Source organism: Petaurus breviceps, unplaced genomic scaffold (assembly GCF_028583685.1).
Source record: "Petaurus breviceps papuanus isolate PSGF00001 unplaced genomic scaffold, PetGlider_PUasm1.0 37, whole genome shotgun sequence".
Taxonomy (NCBI): domain Eukaryota; kingdom Metazoa; phylum Chordata; class Mammalia; order Diprotodontia; family Petauridae; genus Petaurus; species Petaurus breviceps.
Genome location: NW_027186296.1, coordinates 28,753,753 through 28,771,655, shown reverse-complemented (window position 1 = coordinate 28,771,655; position 17,903 = coordinate 28,753,753). Strand labels below are relative to the sequence as shown.

The 17,903-nt window shown below is 34.5% G+C and overlaps 1 protein-coding gene across 1 annotated transcript in view; it reads left to right on the top strand.

The window, feature by feature from the left end:
- The window catches only part of ADAM10 (ADAM metallopeptidase domain 10), a 173,211-nt gene that overhangs the window by 142,380 nt on the left and 12,928 nt on the right, over positions 1-17,903 (top strand). Inside the window, exons 9-14 of the mRNA XM_069098152.1 lie at positions 6,936-7,099; positions 8,467-8,650; positions 11,016-11,166; positions 12,140-12,323; positions 15,485-15,593; positions 16,159-16,379. Of these exons, the coding sequence (XP_068954253.1) occupies positions 6,936-7,099; positions 8,467-8,650; positions 11,016-11,166; positions 12,140-12,323; positions 15,485-15,593; positions 16,159-16,379 (1,013 nt within the window). The remainder of the gene's footprint in view (positions 1-6,935; positions 7,100-8,466; positions 8,651-11,015; positions 11,167-12,139; positions 12,324-15,484; positions 15,594-16,158; positions 16,380-17,903) is intronic.

The following is a 17,903-nucleotide window of genomic DNA, read 5'->3' as shown; positions in this document are numbered from 1 at the left end:
GATACACAGTACACTTGTGAATCTGTGTTAAAATTGAATACTGACAGTGCAAGTGTGCTGAGAATTCTAGGCTGGAAATGCATATTAATGCGTGTCTATATGCCAATGGTGAATACATTGCTGCTCTGTTTACCTTTAAGCAGCACGATGAACAAAATTATCACACGTGATGATTATGTGATGAAAGGTTATAAACCAGTTTTTGGGTGGATTTGGGGGGATTGACGAGCAGGGTACGATGATCATGTGGTGAAGTACAATAATCTTAACTTAATTCAACAAGTGTTTACTGATCACCTTACATGTACAAAGTAACCATATACCACTTTCTCGTTAAAATCTCAGGCTGGTATTTAGCTTTTATAATTGCTTTTATAAATTTAGTTATTACTGCCACACCTTTTTGTAATATTGTTCCAGACAAATTGGAATACTGCTAATTGTTTTACAATCCTGGCCTCCACTGTCTACCTTTGTATATTAAGGAAGGCACTCATTCATGCCTGGAATGTACTGCTTCCTCATCTCTCCCTGTTGAAATTGTTGTTTTCTTTATTGAAAACCTAGATTAGGTGTTACTTCTATGGAGTATTTCCTGACTACCCTTACCCCCACCTCCACCAGCAACCTTCCCATCCTGCATTTCTTAAGATTTTTTTTTATTTGCTTTTTGGAGGGCAGTTGTTTTTGGGTGTGTGTGTGTTAAGCATCTGAGGCCAAATTTGAATTCAGGTCCTTCTGACTCCAGGGCTGGTGTTCTATTCACTGTGCCACCTAGCTGCCCCCAGATTTTCTTATGAACATATTTCTAGGTTTTCCTTTGCCTCACTGCAAGCAACCTTATGTTATTAAATTTTTTTCCTTCTAGATTGTAAGCTTTTTGAGCTTATCCTGTTCCTTTTTTGAATCCTAAGCACTCTACATAGTGAGCATTTAATAAATATAACTTGAAAATAGAATTTAAATTAATTCCTCATTTCATTAATTAAATTATTTGATGCATTTAATTTAATTTTTTTCATATCTGTATATGTAGGATACAAATAAGAATACGATTTTCTTTCTTAAGAAGTTCATGGTCCTGGGAAACTAACCTGCTTCCAACTGCTGCTTAACTCCTTTACAATGCTTATCATTCCGTGTTAAAATACCAGGACTGACATAGAAAACAGTCACATGCTATATTCTTAGATATGTAGCAGTTATGCAGATAAATATTTTTAAAATAAAATTTATGTTTAAAACATTCATTTCCACAAGATTTTGAATTACAAATTTTCCCCCTATCTGGCCCCTACCCACCACCCCAAAACAGTGATCCCACTGAATACCTCCTCCCCCAATCTGCTCTCTGTTATATCCTCCTCCATTCCTCCCCCCACTTTCAGTAGGGCAAAATGGATCTCCATACCCCAGTGCCTGTATATCTTATTTTCTGGTTGTATATAAATAATAATAATTTTTAACCATTTGATGTTAAAACTTTGAATTCCAGATTCTTTCCCTTCTTCCCTTGTCACCTACCCTTACTGGGAAGATAATTCAATAAAGGCTGTACATGTTTAGCTACACAAAACATTTCCATAGTGGATATGTGAAAGACTGACTATATTTCCCTCCATCCTGTCCCACCCCTAACTTGTTCTATTTTCTACTTTGACCCTGTCCCTTTTCAAAAGTGTGTGCTTCTAACTACCCTCCCCCTTCAGTCTGCCTTCCCTTCTATCCACCCTCTTATCCCCTTCCCCCCTACTTTCCTGTAGGAAAGTAGTATGTATGTTATTCCCTCCCTAAACCAAATTCAAGGAGAATAAGGTTGACCAATTTCCTTTTGCCTTCCTGTTCTTCCCCTCCGTTGTAACAGTTTTCCCTTGCCTCTTTTATATGAGATAATTTACCCTCTTCTGTTTCTCCCTATCTCCTCTCATTATATTCCTCTCTCCCCTCTTAATTTTATTTTTAAAATATCATCCCTTCCTGTTCAATTGATCCTGTGCCCTCTGTCTATGTATACCCGTACACATATATATGCTCATATACCCTCCTATATATCCATATGTATATCCATACATACATACATACATTTATATTCCTTTCAACTATCCTCATACTGAGAAAAGTTTCATAAGTTACAATTATTGTTTTTCCATGTAGGAATGTAAATAGTTCAACTTTGATAAGTTCTTATGATTTCTTTTCCCTGTTTACCTTCTCATGGTTTTCTTGCTTCTTGTATCTGAATGTCAAATTTTCTATTCAACTCCGGTTTTTTCATCAAGAATGCTTGAAAGTCCTCTATTCCACTGAATAACCATATTTTCCCCTGAAACATGATACTCAATTTTGCTGGGTAGGTGATTCTTGGTTTTAATCCCAGCTCCTCTGCCCTCCTGAATATCATATTCCAAGCCCTTCAGTCCCTCAATGTAGAAGCTATCAGATGCTGTGTTATTCTGATTTTGTTTCCACAGTATTAAAATTGTTTCTTCTAGGCTGCTTGTAATGTTTTCTCCTTGATCTGGGAACTCTGGAACCTGGCTATAATATTCCTAGGAGTTTTCTTTTTGGGATCTTTTTCAAGAGGGAATCTGTGGATTCTTACAACCACTATTTTGCCCTCTGGTTCTAAAATAGCAGGGCAGTTTTCTTTGAGAATTTCTTGAAGGATGATTTCTAGGTTCTTTATTTGATCATGGCTTTCAGGTAGTCCAACAATTTTTAAATTATATCTCCTGGATCTATTTTCCAGGTCAGTGGTTTTTTCATTGAGATATTTCACATTGCCTTCTATTTTTTCATTTGTTTGGACCTTTTTTGCCTTTTGGAGGGCAATTGGGGTTAAGTAACTTGCCCAAGGTTCCACAGCTAGTTTTTTGTGTGGGTGTTAAGTGTCTGAGGTCGGAACTGAACCTGGGTCCTACTGACTCTGGGGCCAGTGCTCTACTCACTGCGCCACCTAGCCACCCCTCGTTTGGATCTGTTTAATAGTATCTTGATTTCTCATAAAGTCATTAGCTTAAGAGCACCGGCTCCAGTGTTGGGATGACCTGGAGATCAAATCCCGGGCTCAGACACTCAGCACCACACCCAAAAATAACTGGCCGTGTAACCTTGAGCAAGTTTTACTTAACCCCAATTGCTTAAAAAAAAAAAAAATCATTAGCTTCCATTTGCTCCAGTCTAAATCTTAAGGAATGATTATCTTCAGTGAGGTTTTGAGATTCTTTTTCCATCAGGTAAATTTGGCTTTTTAAGGCATTCTTCTCCTCATTGGCTTTTTGAGCCTCTTTTGCCATTTGAGTTAAGTATATTTTTTAAGGTGTTATTTTCTTCGGTCATGTTGTTGACTTTCTTTGCATGATTTTCTTGCATCATTCTCATTTCTCTTCCCAATTTTTCCTCCACTTCTCTTATTTGGTTTTCAAAATCCTTCTTGAGCTGCTCCATGGCCTGTAACCAGTTCATATTTTTCTTAGAAGCTTTTGGTACAGGAGTTCTGACTCATTGTCTTCCTCCTGTTCCATGCTTTGATCCTTTTTGTCCCCCAAAAAGGAATCTAAGGTTTGCTCTGTTTGCTTTGCTTCCTTTGCTTGCTCATGTTGCCACTCAGTTACTTAACTTTTGAGCTTTTTGCCACAGTAGAACTCTGCTTCCAGAGAGGAGAGTCTGTCCCAAATTGCTGGGTTTTCACAGATGCCGGAGCCATTAGTTGGGTGCCTTCTCTGAAGCCCCCACAAGCTCTGGCTCACTGGCCAAATACCCTAGGTCCTCCACCCTAGACAGAGATCCAGAACCAAGCTGGTTAAAGCAAGATCAGTTACCCTCAGAATGGTTGCTTGGTCTCCCTACAATGTGTAGGCCAGAAATTCTGAAGCAGCCATGTGGATGTGGCTGCAAGGCCACGGCATCTCTGCAGCTGGCCTTGGCTCCAAGTGCACTGCAATGGACCCTTCCTGTCAGTCTCCAGGCTGCCTTCAGCGGGAGATTTGTTTCTCTCTGTCACTTTGTGGGTTCTGTAGCTCTAATATTTGTTTAGAGTCATATTTTATAGGTATTTGAGGTGGTTATGGGTGAAACTCATGGAGTTTTCCTACTTTCTACACCGCCACCTTGTCTCCACCCCATCAGTGGATATATTTTTAAAACCTGAAGACATGCCAATTATTTCCTGCTTATAAATTTTTAATGAGTGTTTTAGAGAAGATATAGTGAAATGGTAAAGCCTAAAGAAGTACAGAACCTAATCACATGATCCTGTTGCTTCCATTCTAAATCCTGGTCTCATTGATTTCAAATTTTAGAGTTGTATACTTGTGAGTGCTCATGTTCCTATGTGTATTTGCATTAAAGAATTCTACACAGAGAGGATACTTTGAAACTGTAATAATTGGTACATAGCAAGTGTCCAGTAAATTAATTAAAATCAGTTATACCTTTTTCCCTTTTATTATATATTCTTTACTTTTATCTTTGAGTATATAATGATATCTTAATTTTATAAAAATGAATAATTATTGAACTTAAGTTATGAATATTTACTGTTGGAGTATGATTCATATGTATATCATTTCCATATAAATAATGTTATTGCTTTAATGTAGTAAATTAAAACTGGTACCAATAGATTTGCTAAAATTGGATTGTAGTTTAGCAATTTATGTGGTTTTTGCCTGTTTGAATGATACATTCTCATGTAATATGATACATTCTCATATAACAATAGTCATTAAAATGGATACCAAGTTATATTTTAAAAAAAAATTAAGTAGTAAAGTAGCAACAGATTCTTTATTTCAGAGTAGTGTTTTCAAAACTAAGTATAACTTTGCCCAAAATTAGAAAAAATACTTTAAAATAAATATAAAAAGTATGCATTTTTGAACTTGAATGGAACATGCCTTTTTTTTTTTTTTTTGACATCCATGTATTTACTATAATCTCTTTAACTGAAAAGATTTGCAGTTTGGAGTCTTTTGTGTTTAATTCAAGTTTTGACAGTTTGGCTTTGGACCACTTTGCTTTTGACAAATCCTCACTCCAAGCAGGATATTTATTGATTGATTATATGCTTAAAGCTCTTAACATTTTAATTTAATGTATTATCGTGAGTACGACTATATCATTTATAAGTTTCAGTATTATTATTATTGTGGTCCTCATGTGGAAAAAAATAATCAAAGAAGAATATTAAATAGAATTTCTGAGCTATTTTTGGTTATGAATGCTTCTAAGGGATGTATAAAATTTGATTGGTCTAGTAACCACATATATACCATGTTTCCCCAATAATAAGACACTGTCTTATTAATTTTTTGGAAAGAAAAACACCAGAGGGCTTATTTTCAGGGTAGGGCTTATGTTGTCCTGCCTCAGCTCTCCTCTGTGGCACTGCTCTCAATGGCGCCAGCAAGCAAATCACTGGGGAAGAACAGGATGACGCGCTCACTGCTGCAGCTCTGATTGGATGCAGCTTGGAGAGCAGCGTGCGTTTTACCTGGGGGGGGGAGGGGCGGTGCATACAGAGGGTACCGTAATGTAGCGTGTAGCGCAGGGGATCACCTTCACTACAGTAGCAATCTCAATAGGGCTTATTTTCGGGGGAGGGCTTATTTTAGAGGAATCTTACACAGTAAGGGGAGGGCTTATTTTCGGGATAGGTCTTATTATCGGGGAAACACGATATACATATGTGTGTGTGTGTATCCCTGTTTTTGAAACATAAACATAAACTCCACTACTTAAGCTACTATTTCTAGAGTTGTATGACAGGATGGAAACCCACATGTATTTCATTTTATACATGTAGTTTTATTTCTTTAAAGCAAACTTAACACCTTTATCTTGTAGATCCAATAAAGCAATTTAAAATTTTATTTCATGAATGTTTCCTAGGATATAGTTCATAGAAGTAGAAGGAAGTATTATATTGTACTATCTTTCTCTTTTTATCGTTCCATCAAAGATTTGTCAGGTTCCTTAAAGAATAGGAATTTTTTAAATCACATCATGAAGTAATGGTCTGTTAGTGCATATAGAAAATTGTTTCCAAAAGTCTTGATGGATCAGTTTAGGGTATTTTAAATGGTAAAATAATTACATACATAACTACAAAGATATGAATATCTTACTAACATTTGTGCAGATTTAAAGTGTTTTAAATGTTATAGTAAAATTTTAAAAGAGGAAACAATTTCTAAAATTTGTAATATGCAAAGTCTTCATTTATAAATGTAGATGGACTGATCATTCAATTTCTTCTTAACTTTTGGTTTTCACAATTTTTAAATTTTGGTTTCTTGTAAGTCCCAATATAAATATTGCCTTTGTTAGCAGTTTCATTAAGCAAGCTTGGTAGTATCTGTTAGTGAAGTATCCTTGAATATATGTTAGTCATATATAACATTATATAGTTCTTTCAAGGACACCAAACTGTATATTATTGACTTTTTCAAAATCTCCTCAAGCCTCCTTGGTTTTATTGAACTTGAGTTGTAAATTTGCCTTTACAAAACCATAAACATAAAAAACAATGTATAAAGCATAGCTTTGAAGAAATGTTAACATCTCAACAGTAGAATTAAATAGAGAAGAGAGAAAATGACAAAAATGAAATCAAGAAAGGAGATTGAGATTTAGAGAAATATAGCAGTTTTTTATTTAAAGTTAATCATTTTTCAGTGATTATTCCAGGAAAAATAAAAAGTAGGGATGGAGCAAGCTGATTGCTTTTAAAAATTTATTTATATATACTACTAAAACTTAGTATTGGAAGGAATTTACTATCCCTGACAAAGACTAATTTGACACATTGAGGATCCAGTGGAATTTCAGATTCAAAATATATCATTGGTGTAATTTAATAAAAAATTTTTTCCAGTAACTTTTTTAGAGTAAGGGAAAGATACATATCTTTGTTACCTTTTCTTCATAATTAGGAAGCTCTGGAGGAATATGTGAAAAAAGTAAGTTGTATTCAGATGGTAAAAAGAAATCCTTAAATACTGGCATCATCACTGTCCAGAACTATGGATCTCATGTCCCACCAAAAGTTTCTCACATTACTTTTGCTCATGAGGTTGGACACAACTTTGGTTCTCCTGTGAGTATTGCTTGCTTATCAATTTTTCTTATAGAATTTTTAAGAACTGTTTTTAAACTTAATGCTAGCAAAGTGGTGAAATAATCTTTTTAAAAATAAATCTGTGTAAAACTCAGGTAACTGGATATTAAAAGGTGAAATATTGGAATAAAAATTTACAGCTAGAATAGGCCTTCACCTATTATAAATGTGGGATATCAGTCCCAAAGAGTGAAGTTAGGGGAGGCATGGCTAGACCACAGTTAATGTGAAAAAGATTAGGGAAAGTGGGCAGAGTAATGGATTGCAAGCCTAGTATGAGTGCAGTGTGACATTCAAAAACAGTAGATGTAGGAAATACATCTTTGGAATTTTAACAAGATAAATCAAATTTATAGATTTGTAAAATTGTCAAAATGGCATTTGCTGACACCTGGATTTTAAAGGTTGGCATAGTATTTAGTATACATTTTCTTATTCAATCCTCCTTAAAAACTCTGAGACATGTAGCCGCTATAGGCATTCATAATTCCCATTTTACAGATGAGAACACTGACCCTCAGATTAGGTGAATTGCTCCTAATCATATAGCTATTAAGTGTCAGAGGCAGCATTTGAATCCAGATCTTCCTGGTTCCAACACTTTTTTTTTCTGTCTGCTATGCCATGGTGCCTTTCATAAGAACAAATCAGTAAGCATTATGTATCTTATGTTGTCATTTAAAAAATTACTTTAGAAACGTACTTTTTTTCCTTAGTAAAATAAACTCCCCCAAGCAGTACCAAATGGTACTCCTTGAATTTCTTCCAAATTTGTCAATCATAAATATATTGAATTCTAAAACTAGAAAGGACTATTAATTATTTTTATCATAAATCAAATATAGGAAGATTTCCATCTCTGAGGTCTGGCCACTGGCTAGATTTATTTGGCCTTGGCATTATTGTGGCCTTTGTTAGTTTTGTTTCTTCTCTTTATAAGTAGATTCTTGAAAGATGAAGTTCTGTCAACGGTGATTCCCTAGGTTATTTTGTTTTAGAGGTTTGTGATGATAAGGGAGAGTAGTTATTGAACTGCAACCTAAGTAATTTAAAGAATTTGAGAAAATTGGCTTCTCCTTACTCTTTCCCCTTTCCCTTACCCATTTTACCCTTTTCTTTTCCTTTTGCCTTTCCTATCCCCTTCCCCCGTTTTTCTTTTTCTCCCCTTTTTATTCTCCTATCTAAACTATTGTAGCAAAACTGTTATCTTTCCTATTTCTTGAACTCCTTCAAAATAGGCAATTCCATGGTTTATTACAATGAAAAATGAACTGATTGGGAAAAAATCTATTAAAAATTTTTTTTTTACTCCTTAATATGTATAATATAAATGTCTTATTTCACAGCATGATTCTGGAACAGAATGTACTCCAGGAGAATCTAAGAATTTAGGACAGAAAGAAAATGGCAATTATATCATGTATGCAAGAGCTACATCTGGGGACAAGCTTAACAACAATAAATTTTCACTCTGTAGTATTCGAAACATAAGCCAAGTTCTTGAAAAGAAGAGAAATAACTGTTTTGTCGGTATGTATATACCATGTTAGGATGAAGGGCTGGTGGTGGTTTTCAACTTTATATTTCACTGGTGTGAGGAACTGTAGTTCACTGATGCAGATCATGAACTTACTTCTCTTAGGGCAGTGTGTGAAGCACTGAGGTTTGGGCAGGATCAAACAGCTAGAAATTGTCTGAGACTGATTTGACTCCCAGGCCATCTCTCTATCTATTGTGCCTTTCCTTAGTGCCATAAAAGGTTCTAATTGTCAAAATAAACAGAGTTAGGAAGGGCTCTTGGAAATTGAAGATACAGAGTGCTCTCCATTCAGGATTCCAGCTTGGCTAACATATTCACACTACTGTAGGAACTGAGCTTCTTTGAAGTTGGCATTTTATAAGTCATAATCAGATGACATTAAAAAGTTACAATAAAATTGAAAGATAGTCCGAAGATTCTTGGTGAAGAGGGAAATAAAACCAGAGTCATTTTCATCATGTGACCAAATTCCACAAGATTCTCTTTATACTGATCATCTTATTTCTGTGCTTAGGATACTCTTAAAAGACTGTTGAAGAAAACAATAAAAAAAAAAAAAACTGAGTGTGATCAATTGCCAGGGCTAGGGCTAGGGACTAGATCTCTGATTTTATCTGGTGATCTCCTAGTAGTAATCTTAGGTAGTTGTCTAGGGCAGTGAGGTCAAACTCAAGTAGAAAAAGGGCCACTAATGGTGGGGAGGGGAGGAAATAGGGAGGGGGAGAAAATTTGGAACTCAAGGGATTGTGGAACTGAATGTTGCAAACTAAAAATAAATAAATAGAAAAAGGGCCACTAAACCCTACAAAAGGACTTTTTGTCCTTTTAGGACAAAATGTTGTCTTGTAGCCTGCATGTTAACATAGAAAATGACATGTTAACATTATGTTCTATTGTGCCTTTATTTGTTCTGATAAATATTTCCCAATTTCATTTTAATATGGTTTGGGCTACAGTTGTAAATGTTGTGGGCTACTTCTGGCAAGAGCCACATGTTGGACACTTCTGGTCTAAGACACTTAGAAGTTAAGTGACTTGTCCAGGAGTACATAGTCAGTATATGGCAGGAACAAGACTTGAACTCAGGTTGTTCTGTCTCCAAAGTCATTGTTATACCTCCTACACCATGTTCCCTCTTTGGTTGCCTAGGCAGAAGATAAATTCTCTGAAGAATTTGATCCAAAAGCCGGGTACTCCCTGCCTTCAAGGAGTCTACATGCTAATAGGAGGAGACAACATATATGGGGAATAGTAACCAAAGAAAGGAATCGATCTAGGAGTCACAGGAATTGTGAATTGATACTTAAGGCCATCTATAGATACTAGCCTTTCTTGAATTTTTGATTATTATGTCCAGAGCAAGAGGTGAAAAGTATGGTGGATAAGGGCAAGGCAGCAAGGGCAGAAAGCAAGGTCTTTGCATAGTAGCCAGGCAGGGAGCTACATCCTACAACTCAATCCTTCACAAGTAGTTGGGAGGAACTCTGTCATGCAGTAATTAAATTGAGTTTAAACTCTCAGGCTATCCTGAAAGTGAAAGGTAAAGGGGAAAGGGAAAGATGTACCCAACTGAAGGCAGAATTCCAGAGAATAGCAAGGAGAGATAAGAACATTTTCTTAAATGAGCAATGCAGAGAAACAGAAGAAAACAATAGAAGGGGAAAGATAGGAAATTGAAGAAAATTAGAGATGTCAGGGTAACATTTCATGCAAAAATGGTAGGGACGTTAAATTAAGAAGAGGTAGCAAGAATACACAGAAGAACAATACAAGAAAGATCTTAACATTACCAGTAACCACAGTGGTGTAGTTGTTGATCTAGAGCCAGTCATCCTGGAAAATGGAATTGTGAAGAGTTGGACACAACTGTACACGAAACAGTCACAAGGAGTAGATCTCGTTTGTTAATATTTGAACTTTGACCCTCTAAGAGTAAACTAGAGAAATGTATATTTTGGCTAAGATTTCATTCTGCTTCGTGGCAGATGACAAAACTCATAGATCCCTGTTCTAAAGATTCTGTGAATATAGTTTATGACTATAGTCAAAGTAATTTTTGGTGGAGTCATGTATAAACTAGAAGGAGGCATAGAGATCTAACTATCCATCATTGTAGAAATTCGGAAGGTAAGATCCAGGGAGATTTTGACTTGATTAAAATTTGCTCAGGTGGTAGAACTAGAGCAGAAATGCACATTTTTAAACTACTAGTTCAGTGTTCTAAGTTTCTATTGCTCAACCAATTTTTTTTTTTACTCCTTTTAAAAAAATTCCTTGAACTATTTTTGAATGTTAAATAAAACAACTGTGTACATCATTTTGTTATTCCTAATGAGAGCTATTTCTTTTCCTCAGAATCTGGCCAACCTATTTGTGGCAATGGAATGGTAGAACAAGGAGAAGAATGTGATTGTGGTTATAGTGATCAGTGTAAAGATGAATGCTGCTATGATGCAAACCAACCAGAGGAAAAAAAATGCAAGTTAAAACCAGGAAAACAGTGCAGGTACCCACCCCAGAATATAGTTACAAATTTAAATATATTGTTACATGAAACTAATTATAATGGTAACACAAAACTAAAATTTGGTGATTTAAAAATTATTATTTCCATTTCTTATTTGGGGAATGATGAAGAATATTTGTAACTGTTACTCATATTAGTGTGGTAGATGTTGTAGTGTTGCATGGGAAAGGCAGTTGATAGGTTTCTTTACCCCAAATGATTTCTCCCTCTTCCCTATTAAAGTCTTGATTTCCTTTAAGTGTTGCAGATCTATGTTTACTTCCGTGTGCATCTTTTTGTATATTCAAATCAGGTAGTTAATCTGTTTAATTGCTTCAAGAATTTTTAACAATAGACTATTTTCTCTTAATATCTTATTACTATATTTAGGATATTGATATTTGTTTATAGTATTTATGTGGGACTTTGCTTGTTTACAGCATTTAAATGTGAACATAGACTTAGAACTGAGAAAAACTTCAGAGGTTGTCTGGTACACTTCTCTTTATAGATGAGAAAAATAAGGCCCATAGAGGTCAGGTACCTTGCTTTAGCTCACACAGGTATTAAAGTAGTAGAAGAAACAAGCTTTGTACCTTCTTATGTCATTAAATGTAACATTTTTTTCACTGCACTGAATTACTAATTACTTGACTAATTGAAAAATAAAAATGAATTTCATTTCCTGTGCTAATAACTTTTCACTGAAGGTGGATAGATTGAAAGGAAAACATACTTAATGCAATGATCACAATAATAGTCATCTATTATTAATCACAATGCTCAAATATTGTAATCTAAGGTTGAAGTGAAACTTTAGATCAGTATGTTAGTGCTCCTACATTTACTGAGAAATGCATTTTCTGTGCTTGCAATTTAGCAAAATTGTATATTAGCACCATATTGTCTTAAGTAGACAGTTGGCATCGAAATGGATTATAGTTTTCATTATTTAAAAAAAATGTTTCCTCAGCCCAAGTCAAGGTCCTTGTTGTACTGCACAATGCAATTTCAAGTCAAAGTCTGAGAAGTGTCGGGATGATTCTGATTGTGCAAAAGAAGGCATATGTAATGGTGTTAAAGCTCTCTGCCCAGCATCTGACCCTAAACCAAATTTCACAGATTGTAATAGACATACACAAGTTTGCATTAATGGGGTAAGTTTTATATTTGATTCATAATACTTCGCCTTAGTTTTCTCAAACTTCCCTTTGAAAAGTAGACAAGTACTTATAATTAGTATAGTTAGTCTTTAGGTATGTTGATTGCAGAACTATATAAGGTAATTAATCTTGTTCTCTTGGGCAGAAGAATTTATTTTTCCTTTTTTTAGTCTCTACAGATGTACTCTACCACTTAATACATTTCCCAGGGCAAAGGGGATAATTTTTAAAATATGCTTTTAAACATTCATGTTTTTTAAAATTTTGCATTCTAAATTCTTTCCTCTATGGCCGCTCCACACCCCATAAGAAAGTCAAGCAGTATGATATCAAGTATACAGGTGAAGTCATGCAAAACATATTTCTGTATTAGCCATTTTCTCCCTCCTCCTCTCCCCAAATAAATAAAAACAACAAAAAAAATAAAGTATACTTTGATATGTACTGAGAGTTCATCAGTTCTCTCTCTGGATAGCATCTTTCATCATCCATCCTTTGGAATTGTCTTGAATTATTTAATTGATTAAAGTAGCTAAGTCTTTCACAGTTGATCATCATAACAGTATTGCTGTTTGTTGCTTTGTACTTTGTTCTCGTGGTTCTGCTCACTCTACTTTGTATCCGTTCATAAAAGTCTTCTCACATTTTCCTGAAACCTTCCCCCTTGTCATTTCTTGCAGCATAATATTCCTTCACAATCATATACCACAGCTTGTTCAACTGTACCCAGTTGATGGGCATCAAGGGGAAAATATTATAATAGCTAATAGTGAAACATGCTTCACCATTATTTCTTATATTTAGAAATCATAACGCTTTTCTGGCAAAATGTCAGGATGTTTTTGTGTGTAAAGTTAATTTTCTGAGCAGTGAAGTGGAGTGAAGAAACATCTACTAAAGACAGTTTTTTAAATCCATATTCACCCACTTTCTCTACTGAGTATAGAGAAATATGTTTCATTATCTGTTCACTGGGGCAAAGTTCTTTAAGGGTTTAGCTGGCTTTCAGTGTTCTTTTCTTTAGAGTGGTCATTGTGGATATTGTGCTGCTGGTTCTGCACATTTGATTCCTTATTTATTCATACAAATCTGTGTTTTCTTGAATTCTTTACTCACCATTTCTTGTAGTGCAATAATGTTCCATTTGTAGTCTACATTTTGTTTGACTATTTTGCAATCAACAGGCTTCCATTTTATTTCCAGTTCTTTGCTACTCATAAACAAATACTGTTAAGAATATTATGTTATACATATGTGGCCTTTCTGTCTTTGACCTCCTTGGAGCATATACTCTGTACAGTAGAGCTGTAGAACAGGAATGAATAGTTTAGTGACTTTTCTCATAATTCCAAATTAGTTACTAGAATGGTTGGATTAGCACATAGCTTCACTAACATTTTACAAGTATACCTCTTTCTATAGCCCTTCCAGCATTGACTATTTCCATCTTTTATCATCTCTGCCAGTTCACTTGTTGTAAGATAACACTTTAGTTATTTCAATTTACATTTCCCATTTTGAATGAATAAATATTGAATGATAATAGCTTTACTTAAGCACTATAAAGTTGTTACAAGCACTTTGGTATTTTGGGGAGATTCACACTGTTTTTATGCATGGATGTTGTCAAATGAAAATTGTTGATATCCTTTGACCAGTTATCTATTGTGGAATGGCTTTCAGTTATTTTTAGTCAGTTCCATGTGTAAACACGTATATAAACATAGATTTGTGTATGCATACATATCTTAGATACCCTTAGATGGTTGATGAAGTGACACTGAATTTCTTCCTGAAAAGCCTTTTAATTTTATGTTATCTCTCTTGTCTCTTTTCTCTCTTATGATCCCCTTTATTCTTTCTCGCATCCACTTTATATTGAGAGTCCTTCTTTTCCTTCAAGGCAAAGTTCAAGAGCCACCTTTTACGTGAATCTTGTCCTAATCCTACTCTCTCACCCTCTAACTTTTTGTTGCCCTATTCTTGTATTTAACTACTATATATTTATATGCATTTATTCTGGTAATACTTGTGCAATGCACTCGTTGTCTTACCCATTAAAATGTAAGCTGCTTGGGAGTGATGATTTTTTCATTCTTTGTATTTGTATTTCCCTCTTTGTACTTGTTGTTTTCTTAATTATTTCTTCTTTATTCTGTTTACAAGTTTGTTTTTATGTATTCATTTGCTTGTTGCCTCCACCATTGGGTTGTGAGCTCCTTGAAAGTAGGGACTGTCTTTTGCCTCTTTTTGTATCCCTAGCACCTAGTTCGTAGTAGGCACTTAATCAATGTTTATTGACTGATTACTTGTTTCCCCGTGCCTAGTACACTACCTGGCACATATTAGGCACCTGATAAAATGCTTGTGGATTGATTATAATATACAATTTAAGATGCTGGTCTAGTTTCTTCTAAACTCCTTTCTAGTTTTGGCAATTTGTTTTTTTTTAAATAGGAAGTCTTGCTGTCACTAGTCTGTGTTCTTGAATTTATTAAACACTATATTTCTGTGTTTGATTGCTTTTAGAGACCTTAAGTTTCTAAAAGCTTTGTCCATAGAACATAAGTTCTGGCAGGTTTTACATTACTTCATTTCAACAGAAAAGCTGAAAGGACCCAGACCATAAGCTTGACAGCTTCCTGTCACTTAAGGACCGCTTAGCTGAGGCTTATTGCCAAAAAGGTGGCTCCATGGTAAATATTTTTGGCCATAGTAACCCATTAATTTTCAGTTAAAGCATGGAAGGGCTGCAAGCTGCATCGGTGAATGAATACCTGCACTGATGAATTTTTTGAAGTACTGAAGTACAATTCATAAAATTAATTTTTTCCTTATTTCCTTTTGTTGAAGGAGTATTAATTTCCCATTGTAATGCCTGTATACTTGTCTTTCCCATTTCTATATTCATATTCTTTTAAGTTGGTTTCTTGTTCTACTTTTAATGTGACACTTATCCTTTCTGAAAGTATCCACTTGACTCAGTTCTAGCCTTTATTTGTAGTGTGCTTTGTGAAAGTCTTATTTGAAACAGAATTTTTTGTTTCTACTTTTTTTTTTCATAACTGAATATTTACCCTTTTATTTCTCTCACTACCAATGGTAAATTTGACTATATAGACCCTAAAACATTTCTTCGTTTTTCTCAACAATAGCAATGTGCTGGATCTATCTGTGAAAAGCATGGGTTGGAGGAATGCACATGTGCTAGTTCTGATGGCAAGGATGATAAAGAATTATGCCATGTTTGCTGTATGAATAAAAGTAAGACTTTTACTTTCTAATTTATTATAATTACTTACCCTAAGTTTCAACTTAATGAACTTTGGTAGTATTTTGTTGGAGAAAAAGCTGTAGTTTTAAAATGAGCCTATCTTGAAAAAATGAACCTTGAGTATTACATTGTAGTGATATCATCTCTGAAATATTTTTAAATAACTTTGTTATGAAAATGTAATTTTTTTTCTTTCAGTTCCATGAATTTTTAAAATCCATGGTACCTTCACATCAAATACTTGCTAATTTTTTAACTGATTTGTTCCTATTTTCTCATTTGTATTTCCATTAAAAAATGAATGGAACAAAAATATTTCAGTCTGATGATTATTTGTTTGCAAAGAATATTTCTCTATCTAATTAGTTAATGTCTCTAACATGCCATAGGATCTTTTGGTCCTTTTTAATTGATATAATATGCATGGTCTTGAATTTAGTATTTTAGAAAAACTCACTGCATTTTGTAGGCATTCAGTAAATGTTTTTTGCAAATGAATTGATTTTTGAAAAATTAATGATTTTAAGATTGTATTTGATGCTTCCTCTTTTCCAGTGGACCCATCATCTTGTGCAAGTACAGGGTCTCTGCGATGGGATAAGCACTTTAATGGCCGAACCATCACCTTGCAACCTGGATCCCCTTGCAATGATTTTAGAGGCTACTGTGATGTATTTATGCGGTGCAGATTGGTGGATGCTGATGGACCTCTAGCTAGACTGAAAAAAGCAATTTTTAGTCCAGAGCTTTATGAAAACATTGCTGAATGGATTGTGGTAAGTAGGCCCTTGAGTGCTTTTAAAAAATGAAACAAAAAAAACTTTAATAATTTTAAATGAACCTTATAATAACTCCTTGATTATATTTATTTTGCATAGTTAATAATAGCTATTGTTATGAGGAAACAACATTTTGGTTCTTAATACTGGCTTCACTCTGAAGAATTTTCTGATGCAGTATAAAAATTTGTATTTCATTTTTTCTGAAGTTGGTCATGTTTTGTATGCCCATTTCTTTAAATTTTCTATATTATGAACCTGACAGTAACAGACTGAACATTTCCTTATACAGTGACCAGAAAAATGGAATTGTCTGTTACACCACTAATCTATTATTTATAGCTTTTTAGAAATGTTAAATTTACCATTGTAGTACTAATACTTATTGTATGTCAAATTATGTACATCCCCTCTCTTTGTAATTTAAAATTGTATCTTTGGCATTGTTTCCATTCCTTTCTCCTTCAGCCTTCTGTGTGTCCTTTCCTTTATTCAAGAATAATTAAACAAAATTGTAAAAGTTTTTGTTTTAAAGGACACGTCCTCTGGATATTTTATTAGATCCTTTCTTTAATGTTGACATTGAACCATTAATAACTTGGTTTTTTTTTAATCTGGTAATTTAGCTAGTTAACGTTCACCTAACTGTATTATCCTTTAGCTAACATGTTTGTCTTGTTAATAAGTACAGCGTGAAAGGATGCTTTGCTAAAGTCTAAATAAACTATGCCTACAGAATTCTTCTGACCTATAAGATCTTGTAGCTTGGTTTAAAAAGAAAATGAGGTTAGTTTTTCATGGCACATTTTGGATGAAGCAATACTAACTCTTTGTGATATGATTATTTCCTTTTCTAAGTGTTTATAAGCATTCTTTTAATAATACATTTTACAGTTTTGAAAGGAATTGATATTAAGTTAATTGGTCTATATTTTGTAGACTTCTCTTTCTTAACCTTTTAAAACTATAACAAGAATTGCCCTTTTCCAGTCATGAGATACCTCTCCCCTTCTCCATAGTCTTTCAGATATCATTGGCTCTTGTTTAGCAGTTGTTTCTATAAGTTATTTAATACCTTGGGCTATACTTCATCTGTTTATGATTATTTGAGCTTATTAAGGGCAACTAGCTATTCTTTTACTGCTCTCCTAGCGCTCCCCCCCTCCCCACCTCCACCATCTTATCTTGGTTTTTGGTCCCTCAGTTGGCATTTCTTTGTCCTTCCCAGTCCAAAGATCATTTTCTTTGGCAAAGAAAACAAGCAAAGTAAGACTTGAACAGCTCTGCCTTCTTTATCTCATCTGTTATCATTCTCTCATCTGTCCTGATAAGTACCTGTTTTGAGCCTTCTCCTTATTCCCAGTATAACTAAATAGTCAAAAAATAAACACCTCTTATTGTTCAGTTTGCAACCACAGCTCATTTTCAGCATTAATATTCCTAGCACTCTTATTATATCACATCATGGTTGCACACTTTTGTATTTATTTTTCCTACCTGCCCTTTTATCCATCTTTTGTC